The sequence below is a fragment of the Odocoileus virginianus genome, chromosome 5, assembly GCF_023699985.2.
Source record: "Odocoileus virginianus isolate 20LAN1187 ecotype Illinois chromosome 5, Ovbor_1.2, whole genome shotgun sequence".
In the NCBI taxonomy this organism is placed as follows: Eukaryota; Metazoa; Chordata; class Mammalia; order Artiodactyla; family Cervidae; genus Odocoileus; species Odocoileus virginianus.
In genome coordinates, this window is record NC_069678.1 from 49881839 (window position 1) to 49903976 (window position 22138).

General features: G+C 43.1%; 1 protein-coding gene across 1 annotated transcript in view; it reads right to left on the reverse strand.

Moving 5' to 3' along the window:
* ST6GALNAC5 (ST6 N-acetylgalactosaminide alpha-2,6-sialyltransferase 5) overlaps window positions 1-22138 on the reverse strand; it is a 206313-nt gene that overhangs the window by 12564 nt on the left and 171611 nt on the right. The window contains exons 3-4 of the mRNA XM_020878832.2: window positions 14936-15345; window positions 7633-7740 (exon numbers count right to left, since the gene is read on the reverse strand). Of these exons, the coding sequence (XP_020734491.1) occupies window positions 7633-7740; window positions 14936-15345 (518 nt within the window). The remainder of the gene's footprint in view (window positions 1-7632; window positions 7741-14935; window positions 15346-22138) is intronic.

A 22138-nucleotide genomic window follows, 5' to 3' on the forward strand; every position in this document is an offset into this window, starting at 1 on the left:
ATGACATTAATTTTCTCCAGCTTTCTGAACACTGATGAGACTGCAGTGGGAGTGATAGAGGCAGAATAGACTGATGCCTCATGCCTGAACCTCTCTCTGAGGACCGGTGCTGGCCTTGGCTAAGAATGATACAGGTGGCTACCAGTGACTTCTTTGGATCCTTGAAATCTGAATTTGCCACTGGTTAATTATACTCTGCACTCACCTGGCACTTTTGATCTTGGAATAAATATAGAATTAGTCTCCTAAACACTGCCAAGGAAAGGAAGGTTTTTATTTATTCACCGAGTTAATCAACACTGAATACACGCTATGTGCCAGAAAAAGTGGCAAGAACTGGAAATCCAAATGTGGCTTGAGATAGCACCCCTTTCCTTAAGGAGAGCACAGGCTGATGAAGAAGATGAATGTGTCACCCAGTGAGGTGTGCAGAGGAGGAGGTGGCAGAGGCCCCAGGAGGGGCCTAGGTGAGGTCTGACCGAGACAGGAAGTCAGGGAAAGCTTGGAGGAGGAGGATCTCTGAAGCACTGGAAGGAGATGTTAAGAGTTTTGCCTTTTGAGTCCTGGAGACCTGAATTCAAATCGCAGCTCCATCACTCTCCTGCCCCACAACTTGGGCAGCTGTTTCATGCCCTCAAGCTTCATACGTAAAATGGCAATAATAATAATGTTTACCTCCTGGGATTATCATCAAGGTTCAATGAAATGGCACATGTATTCACAGTAAGCATAGGGCCAGCACGTGGTATGTGTAGAAAAATATCAACCATTAATACTACAGTGAAAAACTAGTACCAATCAGCCAGATTAAGAATGAGGGGATGGACATTCCAAGATAAGGGCAAAGGGACCGGTGTGCACAGGGTGAGCTCCTTCTTAAGCTCCTCATTGTGGCTAAAATAAGTCTGTGAATAGAGATGTGTGTGTGCTTACTCAGTCAGTCGTGTCTGACTCTTCGCGACCCTGTGGATGCGCTGTAGCCCACCAGGCTTCTCTGTCCATGGGAGTTTTCAGGCAAGAGTACTGGAATGCGGTGCCATTTCCTCCTCTAGGGAATCTTGCCAACCTGGAGACCGAACCCACGTCTCCTGCATTGCAGACAGTCTTTACCCACTGAGTCACTGAAGAAGCCAGGAGATGAGACTAAAGTGGCTGCAGAGGGTGGGTCCTGAGGGCTTGTGTGCTAAGCTAGGGAGTGTGAACACTGTTCTAAAACCTGTGGGGACCTACTGAGGGGTTTCAGCGACAGAGTCAGATGTGATGGTTATCTAGAGGAAAGGGAAAGGCCAGAGTCGTAGAGAGCAGTCAGAAGGCTACTGTGGCACCAAACTAAGGAGGAAACGGTTACACACCAGTCATGTGACTTTTAGTTAGCATTTAGATATTTCCAGGTTTTGTGCCTGACTTCAGACTATGCTACAAAGCCACAGTCATCAAGACAGTATGGTACTGGCACAAAGACAGAAATATAGATCAATGGAACAGAATAGAAAGCCCAGAGATAAATCCACGAACCTATGGTCACCTTATCTTCGACAAAGGAGGCAAGGATATACAATGGCAAAAAGACAACCTCTTTAACAAGTGGTGCTGGGAAAACTGGTCAACCACCTGTAAAAGAATGAAACTAGAACACTTTCTAACACCATACACAAAAATAAACTCAAAATGGATTAAAGATCTAAATGTAAGACCAGAAACTATAAAACTCCTAGAGGAGAACATAGGCAAAACACTCTCTGATATAAATCACAGCAGGATCCTCTGTGACCCACATCCCAGAATATTAGAAACAAAAGCAAAAATAAACAAATGGGACCTAATGAAACTTAAAAGCTTTTGCACAACAAAGGAAACTATAAGCAAGGTGAAAAGACAGCCCTCAGATTGGGAGAAAATAATAGCAAACGAAGCAACAAAGGGTTAATCTCAAAAATATACATGCAACTCCTCCAGCTCAATTCCAGAAAAATAAATGACCCAATCAAAAAATGGGCCAAAGAACTAAACAGACATTTCTCCAAGGAAGACATACAGATGGCCAAAAAACACATGAAAAGATGCTCAACATCACTCATTATCAGAGAAATGCAAATCAAAACCACAATGAGGTACCATTACACGCCAGTCAGGATGGCTGCTATCCAAAAGTCCACAAGCAATAAATGCTGGAGAGGGTGTGGAGAAAAGGGAACCCTCTTACACTGTTGGTGGGAATGCAACTTAGTACAGCCACTATGGAAAACAGTGTGGAGATTTCTTAAAAAGCTGGAAATAGATCTGCCATATGACCCAGCAATCCCACTTCTAGGCATACACACTGAGGAAACCAGATCCGAAAGAGACACGTGCACCCCAATGTTCATCGCAGCACTGTTTATAATAGCCAGGACATGGAAGCAACCTAGATGCCCATCAGCAGACGAATGGATAAGGAAGCTGTGGTACATATACACCATGGAATATTACTCAGCCATTCAAAAGAATTCATTTGAATAAGTTCTAATGAGATGGATGAAACTGGAGCCCATTATACAGAGCGAAGTAAGCCAGAAAGATAAAGACCATTACAGTATACTAACACATATATATGGAATTTAGAAAGATGGTAACGATAACCCTATATGCAAAACTGAAAAAGAGACTCAGATGTATAGAACAGACTTGTGGACTCTGTGGGAGAAGGCGAGGGTGGGATGTTTCAAGAGAACAGCATCGAAACATGTATATTATCTAGGGTGAAACAGATCACCAGCCCAGGTTGGATGCAAGAGACAAGTGCTCAGGCCTGGTGCACTGGAAAGACCCAGAGGGGTCGGGTGGAGAGGGAGGTGGGAGGGGGGACCGGGATGGAGAATACATGTAAATCCATGGCTAATTCATTTCAATGTATGGCAAAAACCACTGCAATGTTGTAAAGTAATTAACCTCCAACTAATAAAAATAAATGGAAAAAAAAAAGAAAAAAAAAAGATATTGCCAGGTTTTGAATAACATGTCCTTCATCTGCCAATATGGTCATTCACACATTCACTGCCTCCATTTGTGGTTTTAAATATGAACATAGCATTAGTATTCTCCCCAAGGAATCCATGTGCCTGGAATACTAGAAGTGGCTACTAGAAGTTTTCTGGCCAATAAATGGTAATCGGTCAGTGGGGAGGGGCCCGGCTGCTGGAAAGGGAAGGCATTATGGGCGTGTTCACTTGTATCCGACTCTTTACGACTCCATGGACATAGACCACCAGGTTTCTCTGTCCTTGGGATTTACTTCCTCTGGAAGTAAGTCAGGCCCCTCTGGGTGGGAGGGGTGAGAAGGCCAGACTTGCAGGAGAACTGGAAGAAAATGACAGCTCTAGGCCTATAGGAGATAATCTACCCACACTACTTAGAAGTCAGGCACTCGTGGATTTCCTCAGCTGTCTGTTCTGTAGGATATAATTTAGTCCTCTACTCCCTGTCCTACTCCACCCCCCTCCCTATATGTCCCAGCATACAGCAAGCGACATTGATTCCCTTTGGGTCACTGCCATACTAAGCTGATGGAAAGGACTGCAGAATTAGTCCAATCTATGGTCTTTCTGTGCCTCAGTTTCCTTGGCAATGAGAAAGTGATGATCAGATTCTCTTTAAAAGTGTGTGAGGGCCTTCCCCAGTGGCTCATTGGTAAAGAAGCTGCCTGCAACGCAAGAGACATGGGTTCGATCCCTGGGTCTGGAGATCCCCTGGAGAAGGAAATGGCAACCTATTCCAGTATTCTTGCTTGGAAATCCCATGGACAGAGGAGCCTGGTGGGCTACAGTACATGGGGTTGTAAAGAGTCGGACACATCCAAACATGCTCACAATGCCTTCCCTTTCCAGAAGCCAGGTCCTTCCCACTGACTGATTAGCACTCAAACTGGACAGCTTCTTAAAACGTGCTCATGGGTATCCACAAGTGCCGATGAGCGAATCCTTCCCTTGGTAAATTTGTCCACGCTGTGACTGAGCACCAGCCGCATACACCAAGGCTGTGCCATGCCTTTCTCGTCTATTATCTCGCGGGATTATCACATAAATCCTGGAGGTAAGTACTACTGCCGTTATCATGCAGACATAGAAACTAAGGCTTGAGGGAGATAGTCAAAGTAACTTGTCCAAGGTAACGGAGGTTCGGTGATGTTCAATAACTTTCTCAAGGTCACACAGCTTCTGAGAGGCAGAAATGGCTTATGTTCACCCATTAAACACCGTTTTACTACAGCACGAGAGACAATGGACAGGGCCATTCCTCACTCGGTATGTATGAAGCATCTGCTTTGGCCAGAATGGTACCTGTCTACTGTCCTGTGTACCACGGCTCCAACAGTGATCCCAACACACAAAAGTCTCTCCCTCTAGGCGTTTATATTCTGGTGGGCTCAACCAGCATAGGTCTGCTACCTCACCTTTCCTGTGATGTTTTGCTTTTGTACGTCCTAGAACTCATGATACATGTACTCTGCTGGCCTTAGAGTTCTTAGCTTCTTTCAAAATCAGGACAAAATAGGGAATGGTCAGGCCAGTAGCAGGATTAATTTTTTTTTTTTCTTTATAAGCCTTTTTTTTTTCCCATTTATTTTTATTAGTTGGAGGCTAATTACTTTACATCATTACAGTAGTTTTTGTTATACATTGAAATGAATTAGCCATGGATTTACATGTATTCCCCATCCCAGTCCCCCCTCCCACCTCCCTCTCCACCCGATCCCTCTGGGTCTTCCCAGTGCACCAGGCCCGAGCACTTGTCTCATGTACCCAACCTGGGCTGGTTATGCGTTTTCATTTTTTGGTGGCAGATGCTGTTTGCAAGAGACATTTAACTACAAGTGGTTCTGGTGTGTTAGATTTCCTTGCAAATAAGGCTTATTATAAGCCTCTAGAAAGCAAGAGCTGTGGCCTATTCTTTGAACACCCTCAAAATTCCTGGTATCTTTCTGGGAAACTCTCGGGTCCTTAAGATAATATTAATAATTATTAATAGTTTATATCCCTTACAGTATAATGTATTAATAACATGAATGATATTAATAATCTTCCCTGTGTTAGGCACTGTGTCAAACATTCCACATCTATGATCTCATTTAATCCTCACCATGATCCGTTCAGTTTTATTATTGTTTTCTCACCCCCATCATGCAGATGAGCCTCCACCATCTGGGACCTGGGTGCCTGGTGGTTCAACCCATGTGTCCAGGGCGTGAAGAGGAAAGGAACTTGGGATTAGTCTGTGCTGCTCCTGGTCTTTCCCTTATTTTCCTTTTTAAACAGGCATTGGGACTGAAGAGAATGCTATCTCCAGCCTAACCCTCTGCACCAGAAGGCACCCAGCACACCTCTCCACTTTCCCCAGAAGGATGCTTGGGGTAGGGATTCTTCTGAAGAATTTTTGTCAAAAGCATCTTGTGAGAATACCTATGGAACCTCTGGGATGGTGACTGAGGGAGAGAAATTCTGAGTGGGTGGAAATTCCATCCGGTGCATGGGCAGTATCTGGACTTCCTTGCTAGTGTCATTCCAGAAATTGCTCCCATCCCACGAGCACTAAGTTGTGATGAACTAACTCTGAGTAAGAGAAATGACAGGTTAACTTGCCTTTCATTTGTTTTCCATAATAAATGGAATATTTCCTTGAACACTTTAAGTCATTAACATTTCAATTTATTCATACTCTTTCTCTCTGGCATCTTAATGGCAATATTACATAATTATATTTGCCATTTAACCATCAGTTTGATGGCTCTTGGCACGCCCGAAGGGGCTGCTGCCACTGCCTTTGTTGGACTGTTGGTTTGAGGAGGCAGTTTGTTTTTTTAATACCGTCCAACCTACCTTTTTGCATGGAATTTGTTAAAGAGGCAAACAAAGCCAGTGCATGAAGTGATGAGGAATAGCGTGAGGGTCCACGCTCACTCTGGTCATGTACTAGGCGCTGTTCCAAGCACTTAAGTGTATTCACTTATTTAATTCACCCACCACCCTATGTGCATGCCTGTGTGCTAAGTCTCTTCAGTCGTGTCTGACTCTTTGCAACCCTGTGGATTGTAGCACACCAGGCTCCTCTGTCCAGTATTCCTGCCCACTCCAGTATTCTTCTCTGGGATTCTTCAGGCAAGAATACTGGAGTGGGTTGCCATGCCTTCCTCCAGGAGATCTTCCCAACAAACCTATGAGGCAGCATCTATTACTATCATCACATCCACTTCTAATGGCACAGAAGCCGAGATACAGAGAGATTGAGTGACCTGCTTAAGGTTACACTAGGTTAGTAAGTGGCGGGGCTGGGCTTTGAACATGTGCCATCTGGGTACAGACTCTACATCCTTCCTTACTACATTATGTCTTTGCTGGGGATTCATGAGTCCAAGAAGATTTCACAGGCCTGTTCTATCCATGCCTTTCCTTCTCTGTGACCTGACTGTTAGATATACATTAGTACTGCTGCTCTGTTGTCTTTGGGTTAAAAAGGATGGGGGGAAGTGGCAAAGTGGCAATGGCATGATGTCTACTTCATCATGCTTCATCAGCCTTGCATCTAACCTCCCAATTGTAGATTTTATCTAAAGATCAATGGCCTTTGAGAAGATGTTAGGTTTAAAATACATGAAGGTATGCATGCATGCCTGCTCACTAGGTCGTGTCTGATTTGTGACCCTGAGCTGTAGCCTGCCAGGTTCCTCTGTCCACGGGATTATCCAGGCAGGAATACTGGAGTGGGTTGCTCTTTTCTCCTCCAGGGGATCTTCCTGATCCAGGGATAGAACCTGTGTCTCCTGCATTGCATATTCTTTACCACTGAGCCACCAGCCCCACATGAAGATATAAGTGAGCATAAATTTTAATGAACAAGTTGAGAATGCCCTCCTACCCCATTTACCATTTGAAGATCAGAACTGAGTCCACCTGCAGGTCAGCAGGCATGCCTGAGAACTAGGAAACTTTCTGAATTTATTGGCACTACTCCTCTAGATTACAGGTGAATTTTCAATCAGGCTTCCACAAATCAGGCTCCGAATGTCTCTCAGTGCATCTCTGAGTACATACCAAACTCTGTCTGGGCCCATGCCAGGAGGTAACTTAAGATAGCAACAGAGATGCATGTTTGTTTCCTTCAAAGTGATACATCAAAATAATTATGCCTGTGCTTTTGGTCTTAGAAGCACAAACTGAGGCTGCTGATGTGGAAAGGGAAAGAGACTCAGAGGAATATTTTAATTTTAGAAAACAGGCCTTAGCGTCAAAGAAATTGCCCTCTTTAACTCATTAAAAATTACCACATTCCTTTCAAATGAGAATAAAACTAATATTTCTTAATGCCGTTCATCATTAATATTATGCCAATTATTGCATTACTTTTGCTTGATAAATATTCAGAGGATAAATGAAGCCCACAAGATGGATTAATTCTACAGCAGCACAAACAAAAAACTTTCAATATTTTATATCACATAATTAAATGCTGTTTGTTGTTTCTAGAACCAGGACTTGGGACATGTTAATTAATTGCTTCAAGAAGACAGTAAGACATGTCTCGTGGTTGATATTTGAAATCAGATATTTATAAACACTGCATAACACTGCTGATGAATTACGTGTGCAGAATAAATCCTACCTGCAGAAGTCTGGGGGCACCATGCCATAAACATTGATCCTGTCACAGAGCTCCAGGGCTATTGTCATTGTGAACCAGCCAGTGCTAAGCCAAGTGTTGGAGATCTTCCTGGAAGGAACAGTAGTTTAGTCTGCAAACTGGTAAAGTAATCATTATACCCCTTCCATCTCAAATCTTATCTGGAACAAGGATGACTATACACACACACACTCTCTCTCTCTCCATTTGATAAACAGCCAGAACTTTACCAGATAGCAGTATGTTACCAATACCACCATATTCCATGATACAATGGTAAATGATGTCAATGTTCCATTATGGTGGGTTCTTAAGGGACTTCTACATAGTCAAAGCTGATGATCAATGTTTATGTGTAAGTTATTACCAATTTCTTTTTAAAAAGTATTTATTTATCTATTTATTTGGCTGCATTAGGTTTAATTGTGGCATGAGGGCTTGGTTGCCTCATGAAGATCCCCTTGTGGGATCTTCATTTCACAACCAGGGATAGGACCCATGTCCCCTGTATAGGAAGGTAGATTTTAACCACTGGACCACCTGGGAAGTCCCACCACTCAATTTCTTGTAAGATGACAATCCTCATGTGTCAAATCTTTTTTAACTAGAATACTTCACTAGCTATAAATATTCTTTTTTCTCCAAGCAGGGTGGATAATGAAGAACTTATTAAAATGAATAAATACAGTTGTCTTTATTTACCAATTGATCTATTTACCAATCAAATTGTTGTAGGGTAGAAGCTTGCCTTTAACTAGACTAACTGACACCCAAATCTTGACTGAATGTCTTTCCTTAAAAGAAGTCCATTCATTTAGGAAGGGACTAATGATCAGAGGAAGAGGACACAGGAACGCTTATGTTTAATTGAGTATCTGCTTTCTTTTCCATCAAAAGAGTCAGAGCCCTATGAAAATTTTTGTTAGAAGAACCAAAAATTGACAGAATGTAAGGACTGCATTGGTGGGTTTTGACATTCATTCATTTACCCATTCAAACATCTGTGTTGAGCTCTAATCACATGCTGAGTCCAAGGGTAACTGTGGAGATACACCATCAAGGTCTCAGCTGACCTGTGAGGATGACTTGGTCCACCATGTTATGCTGCTGTGGATATTAATTTCAATTCTTTGGGGATTGCTGTTTTTATCTTTCCCCCCAGTGCTTATGGTAGGCCTCATTAGCCAGTTTCAAAACCTTATCCCCAAGGTCAGACTGCCTGACTTTGCCCAGCCACAGCACCATATGAGATGTGAATAACATAATTGCAGAAAAGCTTTTCTCCTGGCACTGCACAGTATCCCTCTTTAAGGAGGAAGAGTTTTTGTTAAGCAGTTTGCACTATTTCCATTTCACATAAGGAATAACAACCAAAAAAGGTGTTTTAAGAAGTCTTTTGTTTTATCACATACCTGACAGGAATGGGTAATTTAGTCATTCCTGAGCTCATGGCTTCAACTTTCTAGTTCTTAATCCCTTTACTCATTTTTATTTTCCATTCTATTGTATCCTGATCCAGTAATAGCCCAGGAAGTACATTTAAAAGATTCTCAAGATGGAAATAACACAGATTTGCATCTTACTAGTTTCTATCATTCACCAGTTGAATGACCTGAGGCAGGTTACTATTATTCTTTCTCATCCAGAAAGCAGGCATGGGAAGCTCTATCTTCCTGAGCAATTTGTAATTTCAAGGACTAAGAGAGACAACATCCTAAGAAGTATATAGTCTGGTATGTTGATACATCAAGGTCCCTTCCTCCTCTCTTGGTTGCTAGGTTGGAGCAAATGAAGTAAGTAATTCAGCCATTACTCTCAGTGCTTTTTAACACTCACAAAGAAACTGATGTCCTTCTAACATGGCTACTGGCTCTTATGTAGAATCCATCATCAGTAGCTAGGGAAGTAATCAGAAAATTCTGGGACCGCCAGTCTACACAGGTATTAATGATCCCGCTTCTTTCTCATCAGGGCTGTGTATTCCTAAGACCTTTGGAACTAAGGGGATAGTACAGCTGAATGTGGGAGGGGAAGGGAAGGCCATGCCATGCTTCGTCTTTACCAGCGCTGTGACCTTGAGATGGCCAATTGTCCCAGACTTAAACTAGGTGAGTGAACAAGTAGGAGAATGTGGGGCCCAGGAAGAAAAAGACAGCTTATTGATATCCACAGATTCCTGATCCAGGAATCACACCAGGTCCCTATGATTTCAAGTTGTAGGAAACACCAAGAAGGCTTTTCCCAGTGGCAGAAACTTCCCCACAGTTTTGGCTTTCTTTTGTGTGATGTAGTAAAAATCACAAGCCACAGTCTGAAATACAGGAGGATGGGACTCTACAGTAAAAGGTTTAATGGGTAAAAATGGGGAGAATACAAAATGGAGGACTAAGGAAACCAAGATGAAGGTTTCTTTAAAGAGACACTTAAAATTCCCCAGACCTGCAAAATAATAGCCTTTTGCAAAAGATCACATGCTATAGAAATGCACCTGCTTTGTGCTGTCTGTCTAAAAAGATTCAAACTCTTTTTCCAGCAATGGAATATCTACTGTTTTTACACTTAATCAGCTATAATGAAGGAATATGAAGAGCTGTCATGTGCTTATTAGGGAAAATGATCAGATATTCTTTTATATGATGAAGTAACACACTGAGCTGATAATTCTATAGTGCACACTAAATTACAAATTAAAGGCCTTTCTGCTCCACCAGAATCTCATTTATAATCTCTGTGGAAATATTCTTCCTGCAGTTATTTCATTTATGCTTCTTTTATCTAATTACTATAATATTGGTTTTGAATCATATTTTCCTAATGTACCCTTATTCAATTATAAAGTTATTTTCAAGTACAGTTACTTTCTAATATCAAAGAATACCACTTGGCCATCTATGTCATTTGTCATGCTTCTTAATTGCAGATTGTTTCTGAGCCACTTTTTTCTTCACTTTTAAGTAGGTTGAAACTTCCATAAATCAGAATCTACTGAATTATCCCAGTTCTTCAAAATGCTAGCCTGAAATGAATGTCCAGATCATGAGATGTGCAAAATCAAATATTTCATACTAAGTGTATCTTTAATCCATGCTACTGTGGTAGGTTTCAAGAAAAGCATAACACAGGCAATACTGTTAGAGACTAAACGTTTTATTTTAGTTTATAGAAATAGTTTTGCTCTGAAGGGCTGTTTCTGACTTTGTTCTTTCAGCTTGGAGGAGACTTCAGATTAAGAATATGGACACATAAGAATATTGAGGCAATACAAGATCAGCTTCTTTTTTTTAGGCATACTTTAAAAAATTAATTCTTTCTTTCTTTCTTTATTTTTGGCTCTGCTGGGTGTTGCTGCACAGGCTTTTCTCTAGTTGGAGAGAGCAGGAGCTACTCTCCAGCTGTGGTGTTTGGGTTTCTCGTCACTATGACTTCTTTTGTTGCAGAGCATGGACTCAGTTGTTGTGACCTGTGTGTGAGGTCAGTAGTTTCAGTTTCCAGGCTCTATATAGCCCGGGCTCAGTAACTGCGGCACACGGTCTTAGCTGCTCTTCTTCCCAGATCAGGGATCAAACCTGTGTCTCCTTCATTGGCAGGTGGATTCTTAACCACTGAGCCACCTGGAAAACCCTTACTTCTTGTGTACTGCACAAAAGGTTTTCACTGGTCAGAATTTAATGAATTTAGTGAGTGGGTTATGTCTTAATGTGAGATTGTTTCCTAAAGGTCTGAGAAGAATCAGGATGGAATGACTAATCTCAAAGTTATCAACTTAAGAAGATCCAGCATGTGTGCAGGTTAAGTTGCTTCAGTCATGTCTGACTATTTGCAACCCTATGGTCTATAGTCCACCAGGCTTTTCTGTCCATGGGATTCTCCAGGCAAGAATTCTGGAGTGGGTTACCATGCCCTCCTGCAGGGACTCCTCCGACCCAGGAATCGAACACGCATGTCTTCCGTGTCTCTTGCATGTCTCTAGCACTGGCAGGAAAGTTCTTTACCTCTAGCACCACCTGGGAAACCCCAAGATGATCCAGAGTAATGTGTAATTATTTGATATAGCTAACACTGCAGCAATGTTTCAGGAATACTTAAATCTAGCAAACAACCATTAAACTCAAAAGAGAAGTGTTTTCTATTGAAGAGAGTGTTTTTACTTATTTTGAATTTTCCAAACACAAAAACTGAAACTGTAAATAGCTTCCCTCATTCTCCTTCTCTTATAAAATGTTCTTTTGGTTAAAGAACTCATACAAATGAGCAACAGTCTGTCTTATTTGTGGCTTTTAAAAGATAATGAATGACTGGATTTCATGACAGTGTGTGATGATGACAGGATCCCCTGTGTGATCTACTGACTCGGCTAACCATGGAATTAGTCACCTGGACTTCCAGGGAAGGAGGCCACAGTGCCAGGAGCTGGGTCCTCCTCTCCTCACTCCATCAGAAATCATATTCACTCTTGCCTGACCAGCCCTCCAATGATCACAAAGATTTCCAGGATTTAAAAAGAAAGCTCTTCCCAACAAAGAATTTGGGGATAGTGAGCTCTATTCTTTCTTTAAGACTGTTCTCCATAATGAGTTGCTTAAGCTAGCCCAAAGGATTTAGTACTTCCTATTCTTTATTTCCTGGGCTCCAAAATCCCTGAGGGTGGTGAGTGCAGCCATGAAATTAGAAGGCACTTGCTTCTTGGAAGGAAAGCTATGACAAACCTAGACAATGTGTTAAAAAGCAGAGACATCACTTTGCCAACAAAGGTCCATATAGTCAAAGCTATGGTTTTTCCAGTAGTCATGTACAGATTTGAGAGTTGGACCATAAAGAAAGGCTGAGCTCTAAAGAATTGATGCTTTTGAATTGTGATGCTAGAGAAGACTCTTGAGAATCCCGTGGACTGTAAGGAGATCGAAGTACTCTATCCTAAAGGAAATTAACCCTGAATATTCATTGGAAGGACAGGGAGGCCTAGCGTGCTGCAGTCCATGGGGTCGCAATTAGTTGGACATGACTGAGTGACTGAACAGCAACATTCATTAGACTGATGGTAAAGCTGAAGCTCCAATACTTTGGCCACCTGATGTGAAGAGCCGACTCTGGAAAAGACTCTGATGTTGGGCAAGATTGAAGGCAACAGGAGAAGAGGGTGGCAGAGAATGAGATGGTTGGATAGCATCACTGACTCAATTTACATGAACTTGAGCAAACTCCGGGAGATAGTGGAGGACAGGGAAGGCTGGTGTGCTGCATTTATGGGGTCACAAACAGTTGAACATGACTAAGCAACTGAACAACAACAAATTCTTTATTTATCAGAAATTGGCTCAGGAACAGTTTTTGTTAGGAAAGGGGTAAGTTATATCATTAACTGTGTATTAACTATAAAAGTACATGTTTTTAGAATTGAGGAAATGAGTAAAATTTAATCATTAGAACAATCCTATGAAGCTTAGGCACTGTGTGCTTTTCACATGTGAAGTTACTAAAAGGTTAGCTATTTTGCCTAGACTATAGAACTAGTGAGGGACAGAGTCAAAATTCCAACCCAGAGCTGTGTATTTGGGCTATACTGCACTGTTCCTTTCGATACCTGTAACTGTCCTTGTCTTCACTTAGATTTGGCCAATTCCTCACCCTTTATCTCTGCCTCCTCTCCAGCTGCCCACCCCACCACCCCAGCACCAGTTGTCCTGCCCACAGTCATAGGGACTCTTCTCCAACCCCCTGCAAGTCTTCTCACTTCTTACCTTCTCATACCCATAAGGGTGCTTCTCTCTGTTTCTCCAGTTCTTCTTTACCTGGATAAATACTTCCTGACCTCGGCCTCTGCTTAAATACATCTTAGGGAGAAAGTCTTTCCACCAGACCCTTATCTCCTAGACCAGTGCTTTTCAAAAGATTTGGACTTACAGTAAGAAATACATTTTATATCATGATTGAGCGTATATGCTCACATGTATTATACATGGTTTTCATTTCATAGTTTTCTAAAGCACGTAATTTAGTGCTTTTTAGTATATTCACAGTTATGCCATCATCATCCCTATCTAATTCTAGAAAGATTTTATCACATCAAAAAGACATCTCTGTATATGTATATTTTTATGTATAAAACGGAAACAAATTTTATTTCATGAAATAATACTTTGCCTAACTTACTGTGGGGAATGAATGCTGGAATTGTCTTTTATTACATCTATTCCATTCTTTCTATTATATTAAAAAAATCTTACAGTGACTCACTGCATGCATTTTGTGTCCCATCACGAATCTGTAACTAACAGTTTGGTAAGCCTTGCCCTAGACTACAGCCCATTTCCCTGGTCAGAGGCCCATTTTCTTCACCTCACATGACCTAGCACACTGGCCACTACTTGGTGACTATCTGCCCAGCCTAGAAGACTATTCCTGGAGGGCAGGCTCTAGATCTGCCTTATTTTTGACTAGATGTATTTCCGATACCAGGTGCAGTGAAATAGTAGGCACTAATAAACATCTGTTGAGTGAATAAATATTTGACTTTGAAGAGAAAAACAATCCTATGTACTTATTTTAGGTTAGTGTTCACATGAGGAAATAAAATGCAAGAAACCTATTATCTTACTACCCATGTAAGCCAGCAGCAGTGTCACCTCTTCCTCCAAAGTAGGGATATGGCCCTGAATTATCCATATAAATGCTCTCTTCACTTTGCCTATAAATTCAAATTGAACAGTCCAATCTCCAGGAGGACCCTACAGATGAACTCTGTACCCAGCCTGAGCAGCGGGGCCGTAACAAAAAGCCCTAAGCAAGAGCTTTTAGAAAGAATAAATAATTCCATTGGCAGCAACATGGGTGGACCTAGAGCTTATCATATTAAGTAAAGTAAGTCAGAGAAAGACAAACAGCATATGATATTTGTGATCATATGTGATCATGTATGTGATCATATGATCATATGATCACTTACAATATGATATTTGTGATCATACGTGATCATGTAAGTGATCATATGATCATATGATCACTTACAATGTGGAATCTTACAAAAAAACTGTATGAATAAATGTATTCATAAAACAGAGACAGTCTCACAGATTTAGAAGAAAAACTTACTGTTACCAAAAGGGGTAGTGAGGGAAAGAGATAAATGAGGAGTTTGGAATTAACCACTGCTATGTATAAAACACATAAACAACAAGGACTTACACTACAGCACAGGGAACTATATTAAATATCTTGAGGGCCAGCCAGGGAGACCGATTCCTCGCCCTGGCCCGTCCCCGTGCCGCCGCTCGCCCTCGCTCCGTACCTGTCTTTGCCGGTCTCGCGCTTGAAGAGCTCGTCGAACTGCAGCATCTTGTGGCGCGTGATCATGAAGGCCTTCAGCCGGGGCAGCACCTGGCTCAGCAGCTGCAGGTTGTTGTAGACCTGGCCCTTGCCGTCGCGACGCATGTAGCTGCTGGGGCCCCAGAAGATGAAGACGGTGCCCTGGCTGACGTTGAGCAGGTCGTGGCGGTTGCGCAGGATCCGCTGGATGCTGGAATGCGCGATGACCCGCAGGCTGGTGCGGTTGCCCACGTCGCGCCCGTAGCCACGCGTGGGGGCGTCGTTCATGCGGATGACACATTCCGTCTGGTCAATCTGGGCGCCTTGCCGGCTGCGCAGCAGCTGCCCTGAGCTCGTCACCAGGGCGCAGTCCCTGCAGTGCATTTTCAGGGGCTGGAAGGAGAGGGAGAAAGGCTCCATCAGTGGGCGATGCCCTCTTGGCACCAGCAGGTCACTTCCCTGCCTCTGAGGGCTGCCTCTCTTCTTGTTCCTCCCTCCTTTGCCAAAACATACCCCTGATGCTATTACCTCATCAGGCTGGTGTCAGGGAGCCCTGGGCAACAGGAAAAGAGCCAGCAGTGACCTGTCGAACATGGGGGTCTGGGCTTCACTGATATTAACAGATCAGATTGTCATATCAACGTAACAAGCTTGCTGTGACTGCCATTTTACAGATAATGATACCCCAAGGCTCAGAGACATTTTTTAAAAAAATGCTCAGATACATAACTAGCAAGTAATGAAGTCATGCTCTCAAATTCAGGTCTTTCTGAATCCAAAGTTACCCCTAAGTTGAAGAAAAGACTATACTACAATGTGCTGTGACACTAGTTTTGATGCTCGTGACTCACCTGATTGTAAGTTAAGCGTATATCACTGTTCTCGGATGCTGTACAAATATATTTATCCTACACAGGCATCGTCTAAAAGTCACAGGAGAAAAGACATGCAAATTGTAACCCCTCAGATGCCATAATTTTGAAATGACAATTAGGATTGTTTCTCCCATTTTAAAGGGAGAGAGAGAGAAACTGAGCTGGTCCACCTTCAGAAATGCAAAGAAAGCCTTAAGCTCATGGAGCGCACACATGCCCTGTGGGAGCCCTGGGTCTGCAGTCACCACCAGGCCAACGCCAAGGACGGGGCTCACTTCGACACCCTGAGCCCCTGATGTGTTTTCTGAACAGCAACACTCCTATACGTTATACATTTCCCTGATCGTGTTTAATGAGAAATGTCTCAGTTGCTGTTTGAAGATAATGTAATTAGGGCCTGAGGCCAAGGCCAACAAGTGCACAAGAAACTGACAGTCAAGAATGTTCTGAAGGACAGTTGCTCTATTATATTTTCCCCAGAGTCTCTGTCCTCCCTCCCTGTTAACTTTGAACTGGACACGTGGTCCCTGCACAGTCCCAGGAAATTGTTCCAATTTTGTTCTGCATGGATTCAGTTGTATGTTTACTCTGGGAGTTTCCTGAGCCATGGTGCTGACTTCAGAATTGGACAAAGAGCACCAAAGGGTGGCCACCTTCCCTCACTGCAGAGTGGCAAAGGGCACCCACACAGGATGGTCCAGACTTGGCCCTACCACCTGTTAGCTTGGGGATCTTGGCCATTCACTAACCTCCACAAGTCTCAGTTTTCTCATCTTTAACTGGGGATAATTTATGCACCATTCTGCTTTGCTAGAACACATAGTATCAGCTTGAGTCATATGAAATTGCCAATATTTGACCTGCAAAATTATTAATAGAAATTGCATGCAGTTCAATCCAGTCCTTACCGTAGGACCTGGCACAGTGTCATTCATTAAGTGATGGCTGATTCACGGATTATCAGGCGGAGTGGAGAGCATTGTAGGTCAGTACCAAGTCAGTAAGTACTGATCACCCGGAGTCAATAACTGACACATGGGCTTATGAAGGGGCAGTTCTACCACTGCGAATTCTCATCATTCGTTTGACATCAAGTCACTCTCAGGTGAGGCTTCCCTGGTGGCTCAGTGGTAAAGAATCCGCCTACAACGCAAGAGACCCAGGTGCAGTCCCTGGGTTGGGAAGATCCCCTGGAGAAGGGAATGGAAATAGCGCCAGTATTCTTGTCTGGAGAATCCCCATGGACAGAGGAGGCTGGCAGGCTACAGTCCGCAGAGTCACAAAGAGTCGGACACGATTGAGTGACTCTCAGTTTTACTACTCTTGGGTGACATGTACTGTGCTGGGCAGTAAGAATGCAAATGGAATGGAAAAACAGAACCCTTCAAAGTTTATACTTAGCAGGCAGTGGGTCAGTAAAGATGTGCAATAAAGTATGACATATTGCAGGGCTGTGCCTCAATGTTAGTAAAGGGGGCTGTTTGGAGCAGAGCAGAGCGGGGGACATAAAGGAAAGGGTGAGCTAATATTAATATTTTAATATTAATTAAAATTAATGTTAACTTTTATTAATATTTATCTATTAATAAAATTAAAATTAATTAATTAAAATTAAAATTAACATCCAGTTAATATTTCTGGATGTCCTCTATGTGCCAGGCACTGTTATGAGCTTTTTATATAATTGCATTAATTCTTCAAATAACCCTATAAGAAAGAGAAATCATCACCCCTATTTTACTAATGAGAATATTGAGGAGTGGAAAAACAACCCAGTTTGTTAGGGGTTATTTGGGTTTTAGCATTAAAAGTCTTATATCCTTATATCTTATATCTTCTACTCATGTAGAAGCCCACTTAAAACAGTTCTACAAAGATGACTGGGGCATCTGCAAATAGCACATTACCAAATGGTGATTAGGGTCAGGAGACCCAGGGTCTAAAGCAGACTTTATCACAAATCAGGTACTTAGCTTTCTCAGTCATAAAACAAAGAGAGGGCCAGCTAAGATGCTAATAGCCAGATGACATTCATTCGTTCATTCATTTAAAAGACATTCATTGAGCACTTAGTATACCCCTGAGGTACAGTGTAACTCAGTCCATTTGCTTGATAAGGTCACTTTGTAAGATTTCATTCCACTGGACCCTAAGGCCATTGGAACCTGCTTTTTCTTATCAGACTCACTTAGAACTATTAACCCTGAATTTTCCAGTCTGATCTATAATTTCTAGATATTGTGCTCATTTTTACTGGTGAAAAATTCTAAAGAAAGGTCCCAGCATCTCTTTCCCCGTAATTACTCTACTGTGATTCTCAGAGCACAGGCTGCTTGGTGGGTGAAACTGGTAACACCTCTGAAGATTCCAAGGACTTCTCTCTCTCTCTCTCTCTTTCTCCTATGCCCATGTGAGGCCAGATGAAGACCCTTTTAGGGAAGGTCAACGTTCCTGACTATGCCATACAGACCCTCTGTGATTCCTGGGCACCATCAGAACACACTGGGGTCCACCGTGTCCCAGAAAGCCCTCCCTCACGCCCACCTGCCTGAGCTCTGAGGTATATTGATTACCTTGGGCACCAGCACCCTCTCTTTGTGTTGCTCAGATGCACCAAACAATGAAGAAAAGATCGATACCTGAATTATACCTTAAGTGCCTTTCAGTAAGTGGAGCCAGTAAAATGACATTAACTGTTCTAAACATAATGGTACACTTCCTGCAGTTGAGAAGAGCGTGTACCAAAGGCTGAATCCTTTCCAAAGAAGGAAATGAAGTCTCTTTCCTGCATTCAGAGGGACTAAGGATATCTTGGGAGGTGGAATGACTGTACAGATTTTGGGACCCAGGTTCTTGGAATGTTGCTCCTCCGAGACAGCCTTGCTCCTCCACATTGCAGGACCATGACCATCCTGAGTGTCTTAATGAAATGGGTGGATATGTTCATGCCTTGGTGAGTTAAGATTCCTGACGGAGTATTGACACCATCTTCACTTAAGTACTCAGATGTTGAGTTGATGAATCACACAGAGGAGTTTGGGAAAGTGAACTTGGGGCTGTGCTGGCATGCCTGGGAAGTAAACCTGCGCCAAGGATGCAAGAGGGGTAGTGGGTCCCTGTGAACTCACTGCATCCCTGTCCTTTTCTTTCTTCTCACAGTATTCAGCCTCCCTGACTCTCGGGGACATTTTCCTAAAGCCCCATTTGGCGAGGTGATCTGACCCTGGTAGGAAACATGAGCACCCATATTAGCCACTCCAACCTTGATAATCTCTCTTGCTTCCTGGCCCATAAAAACACTCAATTGCTACTGAATAGACAGATGAGTTGATAAGTGAGTGAATGAAACTCAACTTCTACGCCTCTCTGTCCTCTGAGAAAACCTACACACATAAAAAGAAGACGTCATGTGATGCCCTAACCAACAATTTGCCTGCAGCTCTATGCACCAATGCCATGGAGAGAAGCAAGGGAGAGCACAGCGGAAGCTCTGTCTGCAGAGAAGGAGGCTGGGCCGTTTGCTTCAAGGCAGCCACTTGACCCAGGCGGTCATAATGGCCAGAGCCCAGGGCACTGCTTGGAATTAATGGCTGACTGGGAAAATGGCCCAGGACACAGTAAGGGCCATTAAACCCAGCCAGTTATTAATCCCCAGTAAGAGCTCGATGCCAAGGTCATTAGAGCTGTTGTATGGTGAAAAATGCTGAGGAAAGTCTGCAAGGCACGGAGGAGTTTCCCTTTGTCCGGGCCACTGATGCTCAGGCCCTAGGAGCGTGCTTCACAGGGGTGTGCGGGGGGCAGCCGAGGGAGCGTGCACATACCACACACACATGCACACACACACAGATGTGGGCACACACAGTGTTTACCTTTTTATTTTTGCTATCACTTCTCCTTTTTGATAATATAAAGATTTGGCATCAGCCCACTTCCCTGGGTTGGGGAGATCCCCTGGAGAAGGGACTGGCTACCCACTCCAGTATTCTGGCCGAGAGAATTCCATGGACTGTACAGTCCATGGGGCCGCAGAGTTGGACATGACTGAGCGACTTTCACTTTCACTTCCTAGGACAGTGGCTGCCACTTACTGGGGGCTCATGAAAGTGTAAATGAACTTCTCTCTCTCCATCTCCTACTCCTGGGGAAAAAATAAAAAAGCAACCATACAATCAGGGAATAGGGGAGAATGACAACTTTCATCACAACTTACTCCTTTGGGCCACAGCGACAGGGGCAATTCCTGCTTGAGAAAGCATGCTCAGGGTATCAAGGTTTGATTTCTGTCACAGCTCAAAGAGCAAGAGCAGAAGGAATTCTCCCTGTGACCCAGCTGATGCCTCCTGAGCCTTTCTTAAAAGAACAGACTAGGCCAAGTCAAATTAAACTTGACACCTGAAACACTCAGTGATGTCCTTGCAAACATTTGCAGCATGGCTATCTTGGACTTCAGTTTTTAAAATTCTGATTTATTTGGAAGAAAGAAAGTCACCTCAGAACATGATGTCCATTAGTTTGGTAATGAGACCAGTCTTGCCCTGGGAGCTGACTCTTGGTCTGGAGCAAACATAAGATATATTAAATGGCTTCAGGTATTTCAAGAAACTCTGCACTTTTCAAGCTGATGTTTTCCTGTAATTACTGAGCTGTTATTACCTGTCAATCTCTGTTTAGCCTGACACTGGGTATAAGGCACTCTGGTTATTTAATATGATTCACTGGAAAAATGTGACTCCTTCAAGTTGCTCCTCTCCCTCTTGCTCAATAACAAGCCCACCCATTAGCCAAGAAGCCCTCCTCTCACCACCCAATGCCACTTTCCATGATTTCTCTCCACTGTCTGGCTGAGGATGGAGGAACACTTTGGGCAGGAGTGAGTACTAAACAGTGTTTAAAATATGGCCTTTGGGACTTCCCTGGTGGTCCAGTGGTTAAGATGTAGGGAACGCCTGCCAATGTAGGGAACATGGCTTTGATTCCTGGTCTGGGAAGATCCCACGTGTTACAGGGCAGCTATGCCTGTGTGCCACAACTACTGAAACGTGTGCACCCTAGAGCCTGCGCTCTGCAACAGGAGAAGCCACCGCAGTGAGAAGCCCACACACGGCCACTGGAGGGCAGCCCCTGCTTGCTGCAGCCAGAGAAACCCTGGCACAGCCGTGAAGACCCAGCACAGCCCTCCCAAATAAATAAATAAACAGAAAGAAAATATGGTCTTTGGAGTCACTGGCTTTGAACCTACTTCTCCCACTCTTTTGGTGGATAACCTGGGGCAAAGTGGCTTAGCTTCTCTGAGCCCCAGTTTCTTCATCCATGATCAGGATATAGTAGAGTCAATCTGAAAGAAGTTTGCCCTTTCAATTAATGCAGTGCCTTCCGCCCAATTGCTCAAGGTAAAATCCAAGGATCATTCTCAACACCTCCTTTTCCACGCTCTACAGAACATCCAACCCTATTGGATCTATCCGCCTAAGATGTCCCAGATACTAGCACTCGCCACCATCTCTGCTGTCACCCTCTTCATTGAAGCCACCATCATCTCCCTTTAGCTCCTGCTGCACACTCTTAATTCTTTGCTTCCCTCACTCTTTCCCTCTTCCATGTTCCCACATCCACAAAGCTTCTGGGGTGACCTTTAATATATAATTAACAGAGAGTTCTGTCCAAGATGATGCCAATACCACACTGTTTGACTACTATGGCTTTGCAATATAGTTGAAATCAGGGAGTGTGGTGCCTCTACTTTGTTCTGCTTTCTGTTAATTACACTGCCATCTCTCCATTTCCTATGGCCTGATGTGATTTATATTAGCTATTTCCCCACCCAGGACACTCTTCTCCCGATCCTTGCCTGATGACACTTTTATATTCTTCAAATGTTACCTCAATCTACCCCCTCCTCTGCCAGAGACCTTCCCCGAGCCCTCAATTTCCACTGCCCTCCTTTGCCATCTTCTGCGACTCTCTCCATTATCCAGGCTTATTTTTAAACTCATACACCACCACCTAAAGTAATCTGTATTATGGCTTGTGTGTTTACATGTTTATGTCTTTCTCCCTTATTAGAATGTAAGCTCCAAGAATTGTGAGACTTTGTCTTACTCATACTGTGTCTTCAGCATCAAGAACAATGCTGAGCATTAAAAAAAAAGTTCAATAAATATTTTTGAATGAATGACTGAAGGATAAAGCATGTGGCACTTACCACAGTGCCTGGTACATCAAGAATATAAAAGAAATGTGCTTAATGTATTTAAGTGTCACCATTCTACATACTAATAACCAGTCTAATATTTTCTTGTTTGGGTAAATAG